At 41.8% G+C, this 19707-nt stretch overlaps 7 protein-coding genes across 7 annotated transcripts in view; 6 read left to right on the top strand and 1 right to left on the bottom strand.

Moving 5' to 3' along the window:
- Positions 1-832: 832 nt before the first annotated feature.
- On the top strand, positions 833-2464 carry LOTGIDRAFT_156105 (hypothetical protein; the record flags this gene model as incomplete). The annotated part of the gene is made up of 1 exon (XM_009046125.1): positions 833-2464. One exon carries the CDS (start codon positions 833-835, stop codon positions 2462-2464), a length of 1632 nt encoding a protein of 543 aa, XP_009044373.1.
- Positions 2465-7112: 4648 nt separating this feature from the next.
- LOTGIDRAFT_156103 (hypothetical protein) lies at positions 7113-9290 on the top strand (the record flags this gene model as incomplete). Its single annotated transcript, XM_009046124.1, has 1 exon — positions 7113-9290. One exon carries the CDS (start codon positions 7113-7115, stop codon positions 9288-9290), a length of 2178 nt encoding a protein of 725 aa, XP_009044372.1.
- A 1781-nt stretch (positions 9291-11071) lies between these two features.
- On the top strand, positions 11072-11914 carry LOTGIDRAFT_156102 (hypothetical protein; the record flags this gene model as incomplete). Its single annotated transcript, XM_009046123.1, has 1 exon — positions 11072-11914. The coding sequence occupies one exon, from the start codon at positions 11072-11074 to the stop codon at positions 11912-11914; it is 843 nt and encodes a 280-aa protein (XP_009044371.1).
- Positions 11915-13063: 1149 nt separating this feature from the next.
- Positions 13064-13669, top strand: LOTGIDRAFT_156101 (hypothetical protein; the record flags this gene model as incomplete). Its single annotated transcript, XM_009046122.1, has 1 exon — positions 13064-13669. The coding sequence occupies one exon, from the start codon at positions 13064-13066 to the stop codon at positions 13667-13669; it is 606 nt and encodes a 201-aa protein (XP_009044370.1).
- Positions 13670-15632: 1963 nt separating this feature from the next.
- LOTGIDRAFT_156100 (hypothetical protein) lies at positions 15633-16277 on the top strand (the record flags this gene model as incomplete). Its single annotated transcript, XM_009046121.1, has 1 exon — positions 15633-16277. One exon carries the CDS (start codon positions 15633-15635, stop codon positions 16275-16277), a length of 645 nt encoding a protein of 214 aa, XP_009044369.1.
- Positions 16278-17765: 1488 nt separating this feature from the next.
- LOTGIDRAFT_156099 (hypothetical protein) lies at positions 17766-18194 on the bottom strand (the record flags this gene model as incomplete). The annotated part of the gene is made up of 1 exon (XM_009046120.1): positions 17766-18194. One exon carries the CDS (start codon positions 18192-18194, stop codon positions 17766-17768), a length of 429 nt encoding a protein of 142 aa, XP_009044368.1.
- Positions 18195-19223: 1029 nt separating this feature from the next.
- The window catches only part of LOTGIDRAFT_156098 (hypothetical protein), a gene marked incomplete at both ends in the record, with an annotated part of 43323 nt that continues 42839 nt past the window's right edge, over positions 19224-19707 (top strand). Inside the window, one exon of the mRNA XM_009046119.1 lies at positions 19224-19595. Within this exon, the coding sequence (XP_009044367.1) occupies positions 19224-19595 (372 nt within the window). The remainder of the gene's footprint in view (positions 19596-19707) is intronic.

Here is a 19707-nt window from a genome sequence, read left to right as displayed (position 1 = left end):
CTCAAAACACTGACTTTTTCTTGATAACGCATGCCTCTTTGCTGGTTAAAAATGATTCATCTCCGCGTATCTTCAATCTGGATAAAACGATGGACAACTTAAGAACTTTCTAGAAAACGTTTCTGAATTTATTTTGTCCAACTGTTTTTTATTTGCACATATCATATTGCTATCTTTCAAAAAATCAATAAAAAAGAGTAGGTCATTATCGATTTGTTAAAAAAGGCAGAGGCGAGTATAACGAAGATGATGCCCATCCTACAACTCCTGTCAGAAGACGAGGAAGGTGCGCTGGTAGCTATATAGTCATCCTTTGAGGTTATCGCAAGGGCTAATGAACAGAGGTAAGGTAACATAGCTTCGTCATTCTTTTTCTATCTTGATAATCTCGGGCAGGTAATACACCTCTTTTGTGCCCACATCCTTTGATTTACTCACTTTTGGACTTTTTTCTCTTTGATATGTGATTTGTTACCTTGGGTACCTAGGCTTTACACATGCTACAATTGCAGAAGGTTGGCAGCATTTGGGTCAGTCAGCTTTTCAGACAGCTGTCTTACCAGTGTAACAGATACCTTATTCATGAAAGGACACAGATGCGAGAATCTTTGGACAGGATTGGAATCTTCGTCAAATTTTGTAAAAATTTAGCAATAGTCTGACCATTTTAACATCTGATCAAAATACCAGTTGTAACCGAAACTCCAGGAACGTCTAGCAGAAGGCGACCGGAGCTGAGGTTTTTAGTTCTACACGACATTACAGGCGTGTTCACGTTAGGATATCAACGAAAATGTCCTCTTCTTTTCTCATTTCAGTCCAAAATTCCACCATGAAGTCGCTCTTCGTTTTCGTCGCCATTGGCATCATTGCCGTATCTGGTCTTTCTCTGGAACAGTTGAAGAACAAGTTTGCTAAAGATGAACCTGCAACAAGCTCAACGAATGATCGAGCTGACGTTTCCACAAGTCTGCAGGATCTCCTCGCCAAGCTGGGAAAGACTGCTGGGCAAGTAACCGAGAATGTGCAAAAGCCCGTCTTTACCGTGGAAAACCCCTTCGCCGCAATAGATAACAACACCAAAAACACAACGGCACCCACTAATATGAAGAAAGCTTATCCATATCCGACTACGTATTATCCACCCGTTCAGCAACCAGTCTTCCCTACCTATAATGCATTTGGAAGCGTACCACAATACCCTACCTACCAATATGGCTCTCCGACCACATACCAATACGGTACAACGCAACCAGTCTACGGCAACACTGCCCCAACTTACAACACCTATGGAACAACTGGAACTACCTTTAACCCTTACGGTTCAAATACGTATCCGACTTACAACCCTTACGGAACAACAGCCCCAGTTTACAATCCGTACGGCACGCCTACGACTACTACCACTAACAGCGGTATTTTTTATCTTGATCCCGAAAACAAGCAATACGTCGTACAGTCCAGCGGATCCTTACAAGACTCTAGCTCCGGAACCGTCTATCCATCTGATGCCCAAGGCAACCGAATCATCCCAAATTATGGAGGTTACGGAGGACCGTACACAGTAGACACAAACGGCAACACCTTTATAACTTTAGACGACGGCCGGCGTTATCAAGTCGCAGACGTAAACGGTATTCCTTACTACACTGACTTACAGACCAAACAACAACATTACAAAGACGCAAATGGTAATAAGGTTTATGTAAACGTAGATGGTTCGAAGACTTACGTTCAAAACGGAATCACTTATACAATTAATGCTGATGGTACAACAAGTTACGTACAAAATGGAATTACTTATACAGTTAACGCAGACGGGACAACAAGTTACGTACAAAACGGAATTACTTATACAGTAAACGCTGATGGTACCACAAATTACGTACAAAACGGAATTACGTATACAGCAAACGCAGACGGAACAACATCGTACGTTGACCCAACCACCGGAATACGGTACACCATTGACTCTACTGGTCAGAAGTATTATATCGGATCCAATGGACAAAGAATCGACGTGGACGCCAACGGAAACGAAAGATTTGTCCAGAACGGAATTACATACGTCAGAACTCCAGACGGAACCGTATCCTATGTAAATCCTTCAGACAACATCACTTACTACATTGGTACAGATGGTCGTACATACAAGCTTGTCAATAATATACCCTACTACTCTAACGGCGACGGAACCTTCTACTACACAGACGCAAACGGTACAGTAATCAATGTTGACCAAAACGGAATAGAAAGCTACACCCAGAACGGAACAACAGTATATTTCAATCCGAATGACGGAAGCCAGTACACTACGGATAATGTTGGCAACATTTATGGTCAGAACAACGACGGTAGCCAATATATCATTGACCGCAACGGATGCAGATACAACGTTGACGTAAACGGCGGAACCAATTTGGTGACCAACGTAGGAAGCTGTCCTGCAACCTTCTCTGGTTAATTTTCAAAAAATAAAAAAATAATATAAGTATCCATTACGTTTTAACTTCATTGCCTCTGACCTATAACCAGACACGCGAAATCGCAAGGTGATTGTATTGCGATGTCGCACCTGTCCCTAATACTTACGAAGTCGTAAAAGGTCAGACATGATAATGCTGTAGTCGTTAGAGTTTCTAAGAAACAAATGGCTGTACATTACAATGGAAACCACGACAGGCGTGTGGAAAAGGCCCCAAATGACTCTGCATTACAACAGCATAATGGTTATCAAGCAAAGTCGCAACAGAAATCTTATAAGCCGCATGGTTTGTGATATCTGAATGGTCTTATAGCCTTAGTAGGAAGACATACTGGCACTAGTCGCTCAAGATCACAAGAGCTCAATATATCGTTTGCGACAGCCTTTCAGCGTTTGAGCGAAAAGCATCCATTCATTCATCGTCACAATGTCCAGCTAATACGAACTAAGACTAAGACGTAGTTCTTAAACACTATTGTGATGACGCTTTTCAATAAGAACTTGACAAATCGAGTCACAATCTGGCTATGTTCCGTTAGGGCATGCCTTCATGACTGGCGACATCCATCAAAATGCTATTAACCAACGATGGAGCCCAAATGATTTTTACCCAGCAATTTAAAGGAGGCTTATTTTCAGAAATAACGCAACTGTAAGATAATCATATGCTTACATGAAATAATTTCAAACGGTCAGATTTCTAAAAATTAGAATTAATCCCAAGTTGTGAAGAAAACGAACGTTAGAGCTCCAACCTACGCCTAATAGGCAGAAGCTGGGAACTAGAACAATCTGAATCAATTCCCCACCCATCCTGAGAACATTACAAATAAACGTCTGTGATCGGACATCTGTTTATGTCCCATAATTAAAAAAATCAACACCAAGGCGAAGTTTTTCATTACGTCTTCTTACCAAACCTCCTTATTGATTTTTTTCTATGAGATTTTTTAACGACTTGGAATTATCAGATACAGTTCATTGTAGAGACTAAGGTAGGATTAGCTTTCTTCGTATTATTTTTTTCGATTTTTTTTTAAATCTTATGATACTAGTTGGCGACCTTTTATGTTTATGTTAATGAACTGAATTGGGTCACTATAGGAAATATTTTTTTGTTTTAGTTGTTGACTGCACTGCTTTTTCTATTTTGAGAATGTCTTAATTGAATCGTTTCCCTCTCGTATTATAATCGACATTTAGTCTTCCATTCTTTCAGCTTCCAAAAAAGTGAATTATCAAATTCTTGAAGAATCACTTTCCCGTTGACTCGTTCCAATCATATTCAATGATCCAGTAATATCTTCCATTTCAGAATCCACCATGATGGTCCTTCTCTTCATCCTTGTCAGCTTGACAAGCTCTTTAGCCGTGGACCCAGCACCCACCAACACTAATGCCGCTTCAGGGTTAGCTGCCATGATGAGCCGGCTTCAAAACCGAGCACCTGCTCCCGTCCCCATTCCACCTCCAGAGAATGACAATAAAGCCGAAGCAGCAAACAGTCTTTCTGATATGTTCAAACGTTTAAACACTGCGTCCACACCAACCAATGCAGTTCCGGAGCCGAAACCAGTGGCCGCACCACCGACTGTCGATACCACCAAAACTGACACAGCATCAAGCCTGACGTCTATGCTTCAACGATTAAAATCTGCAACGCCAACCAGAACACCAGAGGTCACAGTTCCATTACGAAGAGTCAGCGCCCCAACTGCGTCTGTTCCTGCTACCCGAACCAGTACGCCAAAAGCTTCCGTTCCACTTACAAGGACCAGTACACCAAAAGCTTCCGTTCCACTTAAAAGAACTAGTACACCAACAACTGCCGTTCCGCTTACCAAAACGAGTACACCAACAACTTCCCCTCCGCTTACCAGAACGAGTACTCCCAAAGTTTTCGTTCCACTTACAAGAACCAGTACCCCAACAGCTTCTGTTCCGCTTACCAGATCGAGTACACCAAAAGTGTCCGTTCCACTTACTCGAACTAGCGAGCCGACTTCAGTACCACTCACAAGATCGTCTACCCCAGCAGCTTCTGAACCAAGTACAAAATCCAGAAAATCCGTCTCTACCAAATCCCTCACACCTAAGGCTGGTACTCCAACAACTACCGTAGATAAGGCTTCTGCTGCAAATGCCTTAACAGACATGTACGCGAAAGTGAGAGCTTCTTCACCAAGTCTCGATGCTGCAACCATAGCTCAAAGGCCTCAATATACTAACTACGCTGGCGTAAACCAAGCAAACTATGGCCTAAATCAGCAACAACCAAACAGATACTACCAGCAAGCCCAGACATCTCAATACAGACAACCACAAAACCAATATTACCAACAAGCAAGACCATATCAGTACGACCAGACTCAACAAAGCCAATTCAATCGACCACAGACACAGCAAGCCCAATTCAGCCGACCACAGACGCAGCAAACCCAATTCAACCGACCACAGACGCAACAAACACAATACAACCGACCACAGACGCAACAAGCCCAATATTATCAACAACAGGCTACACCAACCCAATACATTCGACCGCAATCGCAGCAAATCCAATACAACCGTCCACAACAAACGCAATTCGGTCAACAGCAAACGCAATACAATCGACCACAAACGCAATACAGTCAGTACAGTCGACCACAAACGCAATACAGCCAGTATAGCCGACCACAGACTCAACAAACCCAGTACAGTCAACTACAGGTCCAATACAGTCGACCACAAACGCAACAAACCCAGTATAGCAGACCGCAGACCCAGTACAGCCGACCACAGACGCAACAAACACAATACAGCCGACCACAAACCCAATACTACCAACAGCAGGCAAGACCAACCCAGTACTACCAACAACAAGCAAGTAGACCAACATACAGCAATGTATACGCACCAACCAATCGTACCCCAACATACCAGTCAACGTATGCTCAGACTACAGGAACGCAACCAACGTACACGCAAGCCAGATCTCCGCAAACATCCTACACCACTGCTCGTACGAACCAACAACGATATTACTATGCGGGTTAATTGAAACCAAAAAGAATTTGATGGTTTTGACTGTTACGTCTTTTGCCAATGTAATCATTCAAATAAATAGATGGTGGTTCAAATAGCTTCTTTTTTTGCCGCTTTCTGGTGATCCAGAGAGTCTTCTTAAGGCCACCATGTTCTAATAGCACAGGTTTTGGGAAATGAGAGCTTGTTGCAGTAACATTCAATACATTCTGATCATAGAATAACGACATAGTGCCAAGAAAAGAAAGATGATACTTTGAGAATTTGTGCGCGGTGTAATGGCAATCTAATTTTAAATTTCAAAGGCTCTTCTGTGACGACGCTATGACCGAGCTCCATGCTCAAGGTATCAATCCATTGTTGAATTTGATAAAGTGTCAAGCTAATAAGTCAGTGATGCATTGTCAAACATCCAAAACTCTTTCTTATATTCGGACACAAGTGTGGTACCGGAACTGCTTTGGGAACAACGAGGTCTGTCACGAACCTGTCTAAAAGTCGTTGTTTCCCAAGCACTTTACAAGAAGTTCCGGTACAAAAGAGAAATGAATTGAAAGTTTTACGTCCTAATTGGGCTGATGTTGTCAGGGGATCTTTCACGAGCATAACCCGTAGCACACGGGGCTTCGGCTTCGGTTTATTGTCCAACGTCAGCCCCTGGACTTGCGTGATAGGGAGAAACCGGGTTTAAAAATCCGAATGTATTAGTGAGCAAGCGTCTAACTCAATAAACCACCCCGGCTCTCAAGAGTTCCGGTACAGGTGAACTGGTTGTTCATCATGTGGGCATTTTTCAGTCTTTATATCAGATCTGCTTACAGATAGTTCATTATCCACGAAACAAATACAACATATGCATAGACCACTCCAAAAGTACACCAAATGTGTCCGCCAGGGGCACAAAAACTATCTTTCACCACGTCCCACTTTCGTCATTGTATTACCACCATGTGTCGTTTTTAATTAGACATGGTGGAATTATCGTCGTGGTGGAGTAACGGGCTGGTGTGTTCTCATCATAGGTGATCGCAGGATTTTGATGGTTCACTTTTACTTTTTATTCACAAAGGTAAGTTTAATTTTTTTTTCTGATCTGAAATTGACCAGAAAAATGGTTGGCTTAAACTTATTTCATATCGATTTAGCACTACTTTAACAGTTTTTAATATTGAGACACAATACAAAAAAATTTTGAACAATTTTGATCAGTTCGCGTTTAAACTTTGCAGCCGACGACCATCTCCACCTAATGAAAGAGTAAAGGGGGATAACTCCATTTTGTTATGAGGTTATCGTTTGATATCCTTGGATAGTGACTGTAGGCTTGGGTACATCATTAGCTGTGTTGACTCTCCGACAGAAAGTTAAAAGCTGCAAACTGGAACAAGGTGTTCCAAAATGGCGAAACCCAGCTAGTAGAAGTGGAGATCAAATTAAAGGTTTTGGACCTTGGTTGTAACAAAAACAGTTTGAATAATAATGAGATCATAAAATAACATTACAAAAAGGGTATGACGATAGGCCTGTCATCCATTCTGCCAAATTCCACCCCACACAGCGACCAAGCTTAACTTTTCATATGTTTATCTTTCAGTCCAAAATGAGGATTTTGTTGGTATTATTGTTAGTGACAAGATGTCAAGCAGCGGTCATTAAACAGGTAGATGATGGTGATGTCAAAGACATCTTCGCAAATTTGAAATCTACAATCCAAGAATCCGAAGACGAACCTAAAGTTAATGCTACAGATGGTGCTGTGGAAAATTCCAAGAGAGCACTACCTGGGCAAATTCAAACATTTCCGTTCCCGCAACAACGCTTTCCTACGCAACAAACCAACTATTTTCCGACGACAAGGTTTCCCACCACACAAGTTTTTGGTGGACCTCAATTGAGGACACCAACTGGGCAGTTTATTCCAAATGGAGCTCCACAGTTAATCAATGGAGGTCAAACATTCTTTGGACAGCCAGGTCAACCGATCATCAACCGACCAACAGTCTTTTCAAACCCACAGCAAGGTTTCAACGGACTACCCACAGGCGTTCGACTACCTAATGGACAGACTGCATTTCCATCTGGAGCTCAACAGCAACTTATTCAAAATCGATTTCCACAGGTAGGACAGTTTCAAACATTCCCTGGCCAGCAGCAGATTGCAGTAAATGGGCAGCTTATCGGACAACGCCCTGGGACTCTCCAGACCTTCCCTGGTATCCAACAGCAGCAATTTGGACAATTTGTCCCTCAGCAGCAACAAATCATTGGGCAACAACAGATCTTACGTCAACCTGTAGTGAACGGATTTCCAAACCAGCAAGGAGTTTTCAATCCCCAACAACCAAACACCATCGGGCAACCAATTCCCAATCAACAACAAATTGGGTTCAACCCACAACAACCAGGCACAATAGGGCAACCAACTCCTAACCAACAGCCAACGACATTCAACCCGCAACAACCAACGACGTTCAATCCTCAACAACCCGTAGTCATCCCTCAACAACCAGTCTTCAACCCACAACAACCTACAACGTTCAACCCACAACAACCCGTAGTAAACCCACAACAACCTACACCGTTCAACCCACAACAACCCGTTTTCAATCCACAGCAACCTGTGGTCAATCCACAACAACCAACCTTCAACCCACAACAACCAGTCTTCAACCCACAACAACCGGTCTTCAACCCACAACAACCAGTCTTCAACCCACAACAACCCGGCTTCAACCCACAACAACCTGGCTTTAACCCACAGCAGCCCGTGATAAACCCACAACAACCCGTAGTTAATCCCACGACAAACCCACAACAGCCAACAACAACCCCACAACAGCCAGTTCCTAATCCACAACCATCTTCATTCGTTGATCAAAATGGCGTTACTCATTTCAGAAACCCAGATGGTACCTCTTACTATACCGTAAACGGAATTCAATATACAACTGGAACGGATGGTGTTACGTCTTTCGTTGATCCCAACGACGGATTAACACATTACCTAAACCCCGACGGATCGTCTTATTACACTTCTGACGGTATCAAATATACAACTGGAACGGATGGCGTAACGTCGTATATTGATCCGACCGACGGAGTCACCCATTATCGTAATCCCGACGGTTCTTCCTACTACACTTCCAATGGTATACAATACTCAACCGCGCCGGATGGTGTTACATCTTATGTTGACCCAAACGATGGTTTGACGCATTACAACAATCCCGACGGATCGACTTCTTACGTTTCTAACGGAATCGAATACACAACGGATACATCTGGAAGAACATCTTACGTTGACCCAAATGACGGATTAGTGCGCTACATGAACCCAGACGGATCAACTTACTACGTTTCCAATGGTGTTACATACACAACCGGGACAGATGGTATTACGTCTTACGTTAATCCAAACGACGGAGTTACGTACTACAGGGGGAGCGACGGAAGAGAATACAAAATCGAGAATGGCAAAACCATGTATCTCAACCCAGATGGAACTTTCTACTACACCGACAGTAACAACCTGCAAATGACCGTATACGCAGACGGAACGGAGTCGTATGACCTGAACGGAGTTACATACTACAAAAACCCTAATGGCGATATCTACACTTACGATAGTCTTGGAAATAAGTATGGACAGACCGCTGCTGATGGTAGCCAATTTATAGTTACTGCAGATGGTGGTTGCCAGTACGGCTACAACTCTGACGGTACCACGTACCTTACTGGTAACAATTCTGGAAGCTGTCCCAGTAGCTTTGGGGGATAAGGTACTGGTATACTTTTCTACATCCTTTTTTTGGTACATCCCAGGTCATTGGGTGGCTGTGCGTAGTGCTTGGCTAGTTAATATCACTATTGGTATGCTGACATGTCTTGTTGGTTTGTGTATAACCCTGGCTTCTTTTAGATTGCTCAAAACTAAATTGCCAGTTTATCGAATAAGATAACAGATTCAGCTTTACGGAAACGAACGAAGATTTCCGAATGGGTTGTATTTTGTTCGGGTTTTCTTTTTTGGCAATGGGTTGGGTAGAAAAGGGCATCTGATGTCTTCCTCTATTGCACGATAAATGCTCAAACCAGGGATCCTGGAACTTCAGCTTCACAAAGATACCCCTGTTACGCCAAGGCCTAAAATTTTGTTCCAAAGCCTAATGGAGCATAATTTCCTTGTTTCAATTTTATTTCAGACTTCCATTGAATTGTGCTGGATCCATGGCAGAATATGTCCAAGACATCTGGGTTTTAAATAAATAAATAAATTGAAAAATTGTTAGTTGTTCTTTTGTTAGCGTTAAGGCACGGATTTCTGAGTCTGGGTTTGCGTTTGGAGATACAGGGCATAGTTACAAAATGACAATGGAAGAGTGGTAAACTGATGGAATTGCTACAGACTGATCTTAAGAACATGATAATTTAGTTTCCATTGATTAAAAATCATATCAATCATTGGTGATATCTCGAAGTGTACAAGATTCTTGGTTTTGCGAATCCTCCGGAACAGATGCCGAGGGTGCATCAGATATTCTTGATGAGTCAACATACCAAAACAGAAGAATCCAGTTTTGAATCCCAACTTCTTTCGACCAATTGTACATGCTTTGAGCTTGTCCGGGAGCAGACGTGTCTTTTCTGACTTCTTGAAAATATAGAGCTTTAGGACGGTCCTTGTGCTTCACTAATAAGTTGAAAAATCAAACGGATGTTCTGTAATATCTCTTTTAATTTTCAAAGGACGTTTGCTGTTGTTACTCGATCCAAAAGATACTTCTTGCTAGTTCTAGGGGACCAGTTTGATCATTGACGGTATAATAACGGAAACTTTTTTATCCTAATCATTATAAAAAAAAGTGTCAAAACCGTGCCTTCAAATAAGTCACAGTTAAAAACTTTTTTTTTGTCGAAAAATGACCATCTGGTGGGTCGTGTACAGTCTTCTTAGAGACTTGCCATTTTAAACGTGGCGTTAGATCTCCTAATTAATTCTTTAGACTGTATCATATCGACACGGCACAAGGTAAGCTTTATTAAAATCTCATATCCCATTAAACATCAAAAATACGACAAAGAATATAAGCCTGTGCGAATTGCGGTAGCTTTTGAGAATAAATTTCAATCCTGTTGAACAGATCGAAATCTTAGGATCGGAGTAGACGTGAAGCTGTTCTATGGATATGGATAGCGGAAGCTGAATTTAATCCCTGATACAGCAGTCTTGGTTCACAATCAGACTTACTCTTGGCTGTCCATGAAAGGGGTCCTTACCTAGGTTTAACCCTAGGCATTTGTTGTCCAATGTTCTTATGGCCATTTGTTGCCAGATCTTCACAGTATTAAAAATAGATCGGGATTGACTCATTTTCTGTTCCTCTCGACATTTTCTAACTTCCATACTTACTAGTACCAAAGAAACATCAGTAACACCAATCTTGTTCTGTATTCGACGCAGAACTAAGAACTGGCCTACCTGGCATCTCGTCCACAAGCAATACCACCAGACATCGCAGTCACGATAACACAATCTTTGTCTTTCAGAGTCTCGACAAAATGAGAAACCTTGTTTTGATGATAGCCATTGCCTTGGCATCTACTGTTAATGCTCAAGACAGATTTTTATATGGGGCCCTACCAACCTACAACCAACCAGGCCCGTCGTCATTTTACTTCGACAATGGATATTCTCCATCCTCTAGTAATACTTACCAGCAACCGTTCGGAAGCAACCGGTTCCCTTCTACGCCTGATGTATCGTCACCATCATTTGACTACGGTTCATCAGTATATACAAGCAACACATTGCTGTCGCCATTTGCAAGCATCAATAGTCCGCAGTCAAACGCATTCACCAGCTTTCCACAGACGATTGGCTTAAGTCCCTTTGGTTTCCCACAGCAACCGGCGAGCATCGGCTACCAGCAACCAATCAGACCTTTTGAAGGATTTGGACAATTTGGAGGAAATCAGCAATTTTCATCTTACGTATCACCCTTTTCCGGATTCCCCCAAAACAATCAGGGATTTGGTGTAAACCAGGGGCCAGTCGCACCGCCGCAATTCTTGTTTCCAACTGCGAGCAATCAACCATTTGGTCCATCACCTTTTCGTAACACACCTGCCCAAGTGAACCAGCTTCCACCCCAACAATCGTTTCAAAACACCAATCCCTTCACTCAACCACAACTTCAGACGCAGCAGCAGTCGCAGTTTCCTACAAATAATCCGTTTCAACAACCACAACCACAGACAGGGTTCCCATCACAGCCAACGCAACCTGGACTGTCAACATCTCCTCCAAGTCAGGGTAATCAACTGCGACCCATTAAAGGAATCTTTGGACCTGGACAACCGGGACAGTTTGATACACCAAAGGAATATGTAATACCATTATAAAATAAAAATATCCGAATGACAAATATGCTTCCAATTTATTCGCGTTTTATTAAGTTATACTATTACTAGTGTAACCCCGAATTCCAAAAGAAGACGTCAAAGTGTGGAGTAAACACATTAATCGTTTTACCCCCTTCCCGACTCTGTCCTCAACAGCCTTTAAAATTTAATTCATCTAGATGCTAAGAGATCCAGAGAGGATCTTTACTGTATATGTTACAGCCAGCCTCCCAACTCTTCCCTCAAATCCCTAAAGAAATTCAAGAACGATTTTTACCGATATAAACTTTGGTAATTTTCTGTTATCTTTTGTGTATTAAGTAACTTTTTCGTACCAACTGTTGACTTTAGCTGAATCATCATATTGCATTTCAAAAAGCAAACAAAACTAAGAAAAAAGACATCTGGATTTTTTAAAATATCCATTTCATGTAACGTGTTGGGTTAATTAATCCCACGCATTTTGGAAATACATACCCAAACAAACATTACAGACGCCCGTGGGCAGAATGACATTCAGTTATTAGCAGAAAGTTTCTTATAAAAGTTAAGAATACGACAAAAGGCAGCATATCTGGTATTTTCGTAAACGGGTAAGTAGGCATCGAGTTTTCATCTTCGCTCTTTTCTGGTTTAAAACGATACATTTGCATGGATTTGGCGATATGTACTTTCGTAGATTTCCGATTCCCGCAAGCCGTGTTCAATACAAATTGACTATGACTGCTGACTATGTAGACTCTCTGAGAGAGATGACAAACCAGTAGAGTGGCATAGTTAGAGTTTTTACTGAGAAGGGTATCGAGTTCAGTGCTCATCGAAAGCATAACACAGGACGACAAAGTATATGATATGAGAGGGATTAAAAGCAAGTGTATCTGTGACACTGACAACATCGATTTGCAATTCAGTCACACGTGTGTGGGTCTGTCAGTTTCAATGAAACTAAGCGTTTTTATCAGCAGCTTTTGCAAAAGTTACGAGATATACGGATAAGCATTTCTATAAAAAAAAACAGGGACCACAGACATATGACGGAAATTACAATGTGCAACCAGAAGCCGTAAATAGGCCTGATACGGCAAATAGGACAAATCCTGTTTAAGTTGTTCAATATGTCTCAATCTAAATCTCCCTTTTTCAGCTGCCATGAATAGTTTTGTAGTCATTGCCCTTGTTGGGCTGTCTATTGCTTCGGCCCAATTCCCAAGCTTTACTCAACAGCAGTTTGGTCAACGACCACAGATCGGTGCACCTCAGCCACAACAGTTTGGTAGCCAACGACCACAATTCAGTGGGCAACAATTCGGCCAACAACAGCAAGCTGGTGGACAACAACAATTCAGACCTCCATTCAGTGGACAACAACAACAGCAAGCTGGTGGACAACAACAATTCAGACCTCCATTCGGTGGACAGCCACAGCAGCAAGCTGGTGGACAACAACAATTCAGACCTCCATTCGGTGGACAGCAACAACAGCAAGCTGGCGGACAACAACAATTCAGACCTCCATTCAGTGGACAACAACAACAGCAAGCTGGTGGACAACAACAATTCAGACCTCCATTCGGTGGACAACAACAGCAACAATTCGGTCAACAATCACAATTTGGAACCCAGCAACCACAATTCGCAACCCAACCACAATTCGGAGGGCAACCACAATTTACACAGCAGCCAAATGGTAACCAACAGCAATTCCAGCAAACACCTCCTCTTGCTGCCATCAGTCAGCCAGCCATTGCTGCCTAAAATTAGCTGTAAGTATGTGGACAAATTTCTTCGTTCATTTGCAACCAAAACCGAAGCACAAGAAAAACGCTAAAAGAATTATGCCAGTAGCATGTTGGCTGGGATTAGATTATAGCCGATTTTGCCATTTTTTATTTGGACTAGCTCATAACTCTAGAGCCTTGGGGGTGTGGACTGGGGTCTCAGGGGTGTAGCCAGCTGATAAATGGGAAGGGGGCACCTCATGTCATCACATGCTGGACATAAAATTTTGGGGTGTGAAAGGTTTAAATCATTGCTTCAGAGGTGTGAAGGCTGAAAAAGGTTGGGAAACTTGGGAACCACTGCTCTAGAGCAAATTTCCATTTTCACGCACGTAAATTTTAATTGTTTTAGTTTTCAGGTAGACTTTGGTAAACCTCCTTATATTTGATTTAAAAATATTTTTAAGAAATTCATTCTTTCTTTTTTTTTGTTATATCACATATCTACTGGAAAAGCCCCGGATTGTGCTTTCACTTTTTTCTGTCCCTGGAATGTTGCCTTTTAACGTGAGCCAGACAAGAAGGAAATAACGCTCACTTCCTATTTTTACGAACGGCCTACCGTGAAAGTTTTGCTCGCTCTGAAAGTTTCAGCTTTACGGAAACTGCCGAGGATTGCCGAATGATTCATATCATTTACATCGATCAGACTGCAACATATAATATATGCCATATTATGGCCTCGATTTTTTCGCGGACGTTGTCATCGGACTAATGCTTTGATGTTTACATTGAACAAACAATTCTTTTCAACTTACCCTCTCCCCCTTGTCTGTGTTTCACATGTCCATAGAACTTCACAACTCTTACTTGAGGGGCACTAAATTGGTGTGGAAAATTACTCACTAAAATGATAGTAAATAACAACAATTCAAAAGAGCGGGAAATTTGGACAATACCGAACTTTTCTCCTCCATCGGAGAGTTCTTATAGTCTTGATCAACTAGACTCTTTCTTGTTTCTTTCCGCGTTGTTGCGGAATACCAGTTGTAAAGTTGGTTTTGTTTTTTTTACCAATGAAGCAGACCAGGGGAATTTTAAAGAGGGATGGGACCTCTTTATGTAGCCTACATAGGGACATAGCCGTAACCATGACAACGTGCAACAAGGTTAGATGTCAAGCTCAATTTCACCGTTGATTATCTATAAATAGATCAGAAACGAAATGAAATTTTTTACGTCCTACTCTTCTGAACCATATGTGCTAATGAAACGGACAACGCCATGCAGTATGCAATGAGGGAAATTTTGCCAGGATAGTGGCACTAACCTACTTTATTCGATTTCAAACTGTCTGAACTCACTTAGCCACTGCGACTCCCAATAAAAAAATTATCAGAGAAATATATTCAAATCATTTACTATCAAGTGTCCAGATTCTCACGACCGAGGATGGACAAACCTTCTTCAGTCACGAAACAGTCCGCCTCTGATTACCCACGCGATGTAAACAATGGCCATTGTGCTTTGAACCAATTTAAATCGTTCCTAACAAGGATGTGGTTCACTTCAAAGGACCAGCTGATTGGGGTAAGAGTGTTTATTCTGTAGGCTATTATTGAAAATATCCATAAATTCACCTTCCTTTCTTCGGTTCCTGAGATCTCAAAGAGGGACTGTTGGATCTCTATTGACGTTTTTCAAAAATTGTATTCATTTGATATTCCTGTTGCTGTACATCAGTTGCATCTGCCTTTTTTGCCATCGTGACTATGCGATGAGATTGTTAATGATATAGACCTACTCTGCACGTGTTGTGCATTGTTGGCCGAATGGTTAGGCTATAGATTGCTGTGTTTTATGTTCGCCTATCACCATTGAAGACACGAATTTTGGTATTTCCTCGTACTTTTGGCATTCTGAATTCCTATCTCGTCGTTCTCCCTCCATATATTTCCAAATTGTCTACATTTCTGATGACCAATTGTTTTCAGCTCAAAATGAAGGTGTTCTGTGCTTTTCTCTTGGGTTGCTTCACCTGCATCAATGCCGTACCCGTTCCCCAGCAAAATGCTACAGCGGTGGCCGAGAATTTGAAAGAACTAGTAACCAAACTGAGCAACGGCACCACAACTAATTCAACAGAAGCAGCCAAAGAATTCCAAGCCAAAGCGATCTATTCTTACCCAACGCAACCAACTTACGTTCAGCCAACTTACACATATCCGGCAACGGCAACGACTAATTATGGTAATCGAGAATACGTTAACTACGACGGTACACCGTACACCGGATTTCCACCCACTACTACGACAACCACTGGAACGACGTATCCGACCACTACTGGCTATTACGGAACCACCAATCCGACAACGGGTGGATATACGGCTGGGTATACAGCGTATCCTTATGCAACAACCGGCTATCCAACAACCTCACCAACCGACCCATACACCGGTGCTGGTAATCCTTACGGCTACACCCCATACCCTACACCGTCTCCTTATGGCGCACCGTCTCCATACGGCTCACCATCTCCATACGCTGCACCATCTCCATACGGCTATTCTCCGTATCCCCCCAATCCCTATTACGGCGGAGGATCTCATTTCGGTGGACATCATGGAAGTCATAGCCACTTTTAAACTGTAAGTACTATACACAGCCTATTCAAGCTATATATAGCAATTGTTGGCATCTAAAATCGTGATTCATAATGGAGCTTCACCGACAAATGATTCAAAATGGCGACCTTCGCTGACATTTAAATTCAAATGTCGACCATCTTAACCATGTGGGTCACAATGGCGATCTCTGAAGACCTGTTAATCAAAATGGTGAGCTACATAGACACTTAAGCAAAATTTGCTGACCTCCGTGGACGTAAACTTCAAACTGTTGACCTCCATAGACACGAGATTCAAAATGGCCGCGACCATAACCATTGGATTTGACATTTGATCTCTGGAAACATGCCTCGTGCTAATGATGGATTTGTTTATTTTTCAGGTATAACTGGATGAAAAGTAATATTGGAGTGTAAAGTAACCAAAAACGAAATTTCTGACTTATGATATGTTGGAAATGAAAAAATTAAATTAAAAAAAAAAAGTCATTGTTTTTATCTAAATCATAAAAGTAATATTTGTCTCGAAAAGGTGATTCGAAAACCATTTGCAGGGTGGCGACGTCAGACACGCTAGGGTGTCGAGGGTGGTTTGGTAGTTTTTAGCTGTCTCGTGTTCTATATACATCTACAAATATAAAGGTGCCCTCGCACCATAGCGATTACCAGTTGCGTATGATTGCGATTAATGAAAGTGGCCATGAGTTCCGAATGCAACTCACAGCTGTGATCGCTATGGTGTTAGGGTCACTTTAGAAGAAAATAAAAAAAAGTAAAAAAGTTTAGATGTAGATTAAATGCAAATGAAACCTCTCCAGCTTAGTAAAATCTCATTTTAAATTAAAACCAGTTCGCCCAAACTGAAATTCTACTGGTTAAGGATTTTTTTCATCCAATCAGCATGGAGTTTTTCCTAACTGAGTTAAAATTCATTCTGAGTCACGGATAGAATGTACGTTAGTGAATACAGCCAATCAGAATACTCGACAAAAACTCTGTAAACAAAAGACCATATTGTTATTAATGTTTCTGTCGAGGCTCTGATTGGCTGTATTCGCTAGTGTACAGTCCAATCAAGCCGCTTCATTCCATGATACAAGAAAGGTGACCTAACTGTTCTTCGGACATGATAAACTGATGGAATATTGGTACGTTTGCTTTAACTCATCGGCCACACCTGGTCTTTGACGCCTTAGCAACCACTGGCAGGCATGAACAGTGACTCTTTACAGTTGCATTTCTAGGAAACAGCAGGTGAGGGGGGCGAGCAGGGGCCACACAATTTTTTACGTAAAATGATAAAAATTTTGAAAGTTGGGGGGCCAAAGCCGGGCCGGCATCTTTTCTGGGAGGTCACTATTACTGGAGAAATACTGTTCTGAATACCAAGCTACAGCACCAAGAAAGTTTTTCGTTTCAAATAAGAAAAAGAGATAATTGGATCAAAATATTTTATTAGCTAGCAACATCTTTGGACTCAACCGTGTTAAGAATGCTTCTGGCTATTTCAACCAAATATAGGAGGTGGTGGTGGTGGATAAAAATTGTAACGGCTCCTTCCTCCGTGTTTCCATGCGCTCTTTCCCCCATACATATGTTTCCATGCGCTTTTGCCTCCGTGCTTTTTACTCTTGCCTCCCTTACTTTTTCCACCATTACCGTAAGGATCGTAAGGGTTGTATCCGTAAGGACTGTAAGGGTTGTAACCGTAAGGATTATATCCACCAGTTGAACCGTAAGGATTATATCCACCAGCCGCTGCGTAAGGGTCGACGTATCCGTTGGTCGCACCAGTAGCAGTATATCCAGACGTAGTTGGAAAACCAGTGAACGGCGTTCCGTCCGCATTGACGTATTCTCGTCGTTGGTACTGTCGTAGATCAACAGCTATGGCTACGGCTATACAAGCGGCGATTGTTACTGCGATCTTCATCATCTCGGTCTGGAATTGCAAAAAAATGTACTTCTTTTTGTTAAGAATAAATGGTTCTAAAGTTCTTAACCTCCTGCACCAAAACTGTCCATGAAGGATTTAGCACAATCTAGCCCATCAGAATAATTTTCACGGTTCAAATTTCAATTACACTGCAGTTTCATTAAAAGTCTTTCAAGATCTTACCTTGCAGAGTAGCTCAGTTAACTGTCGAGCCGGAATCAATTATAGAGTTTTATACCCTGTTTAATCATTTAGGCTTGGTCCTACATTCCCAAGAAAACAATGGAAGGTTTTGTTTGGTTGGCAATACATTTAAAAAATGTTTTTTCGTTTACTGAGTAGGAGGTCTCGGATTTAATTCATTACACAAATTCAAAAAATCCAAGTACGCAAAATCGATAATCCAGTCCCAATTTTGTCTGCGTATAACTGCGACGAAAGAGATGTCTGGGTGTCAGGGTCTAAAAATCGATTGGCCTATCTAATAACCAATAATTAGGGTTTTTTCTCGAGGGAACTGTTGGTTGAAAGACAGATTTTTTACCTACTTCTCAAGATCTCGGTTATTGGCCGTAAACTGAAACAATGGATTCGTGCCAAAGTCAACGTCTCCCTAAAAATTGGTTTCAGTCATAAAAAAATCGTTGGTGGTTGCAGCATCTGTAAGTATGTATACCGCGCATTTTGGTTCTGGGATAGTCTTACTCTCAACAAATTTATTTCGTTTTTTATCGGTAAATGTTTTATGGTTGTCACCCCAAGGGTGAGCACTTAACGAAATGTAAGGAAGTTCGTTTTGTTTTTTTGGTTTTGCAGCATGAAATCAATGGGATTTTTCTCGCCTATTTTATTGTTATGTAAATTTCACTGGTTTGAAAATGGTGCATTTTTTCTTGCTAGCAAACTATATCCGACACGTCGCCACAAATAGCTCTCTTTAGATAAAATACGGTAAACCATCGACCGAAATCCCATACGTATTTTGCTTACTGCAGTAAATTATCAAATTACGTTATTTTTAGATTCAGCATGAAGACCTCCATCATATTCTGGTTACTTGCTTTTTCTCTAGCTGAAGCATCTGCTCAGTTGACGAACTCTAATGAACCCAGTTTCCAGAATCAACTTCCAGGTCCAGATAAAAATGGCGACAACTTGGTCGATCCTTCCACATATACAAGCACAGTATATGATGGCCCGTTGTCCGAAGACGCGTTAGAAAACAGGGAATACGTCAACCAAAACGGACAAGCCGTAACGTATACGTTCCCAACGAATGGCCAAACGACTACTACCTACAACGGATTTACACCAAGTGGCACAACTACAACGTACCCCTCTACGACTACAACTCAACAAGTTACGTACCCGACAACAACGTATCCGTCTACAACCCAACAAGTCATATATCCTACAACGTACCCAACACAGACAGGCACAACGTATCCAGCGAATATTCAAACCGTGACGTATCCCCAAACAACTCAACCCGCCTCAACTATCCACAACAAGT

The sequence above is a fragment of the Lottia gigantea genome (genome assembly GCF_000327385.1).
Source record: "Lottia gigantea unplaced genomic scaffold LOTGIsca_10, whole genome shotgun sequence".
Lineage (NCBI taxonomy): Eukaryota > Metazoa > Mollusca > Gastropoda > Lottiidae > Lottia > Lottia gigantea.
Note: the sequence above shows the minus strand (reverse complement) of the source record. Positions and strands in the feature narration are given on the sequence as shown.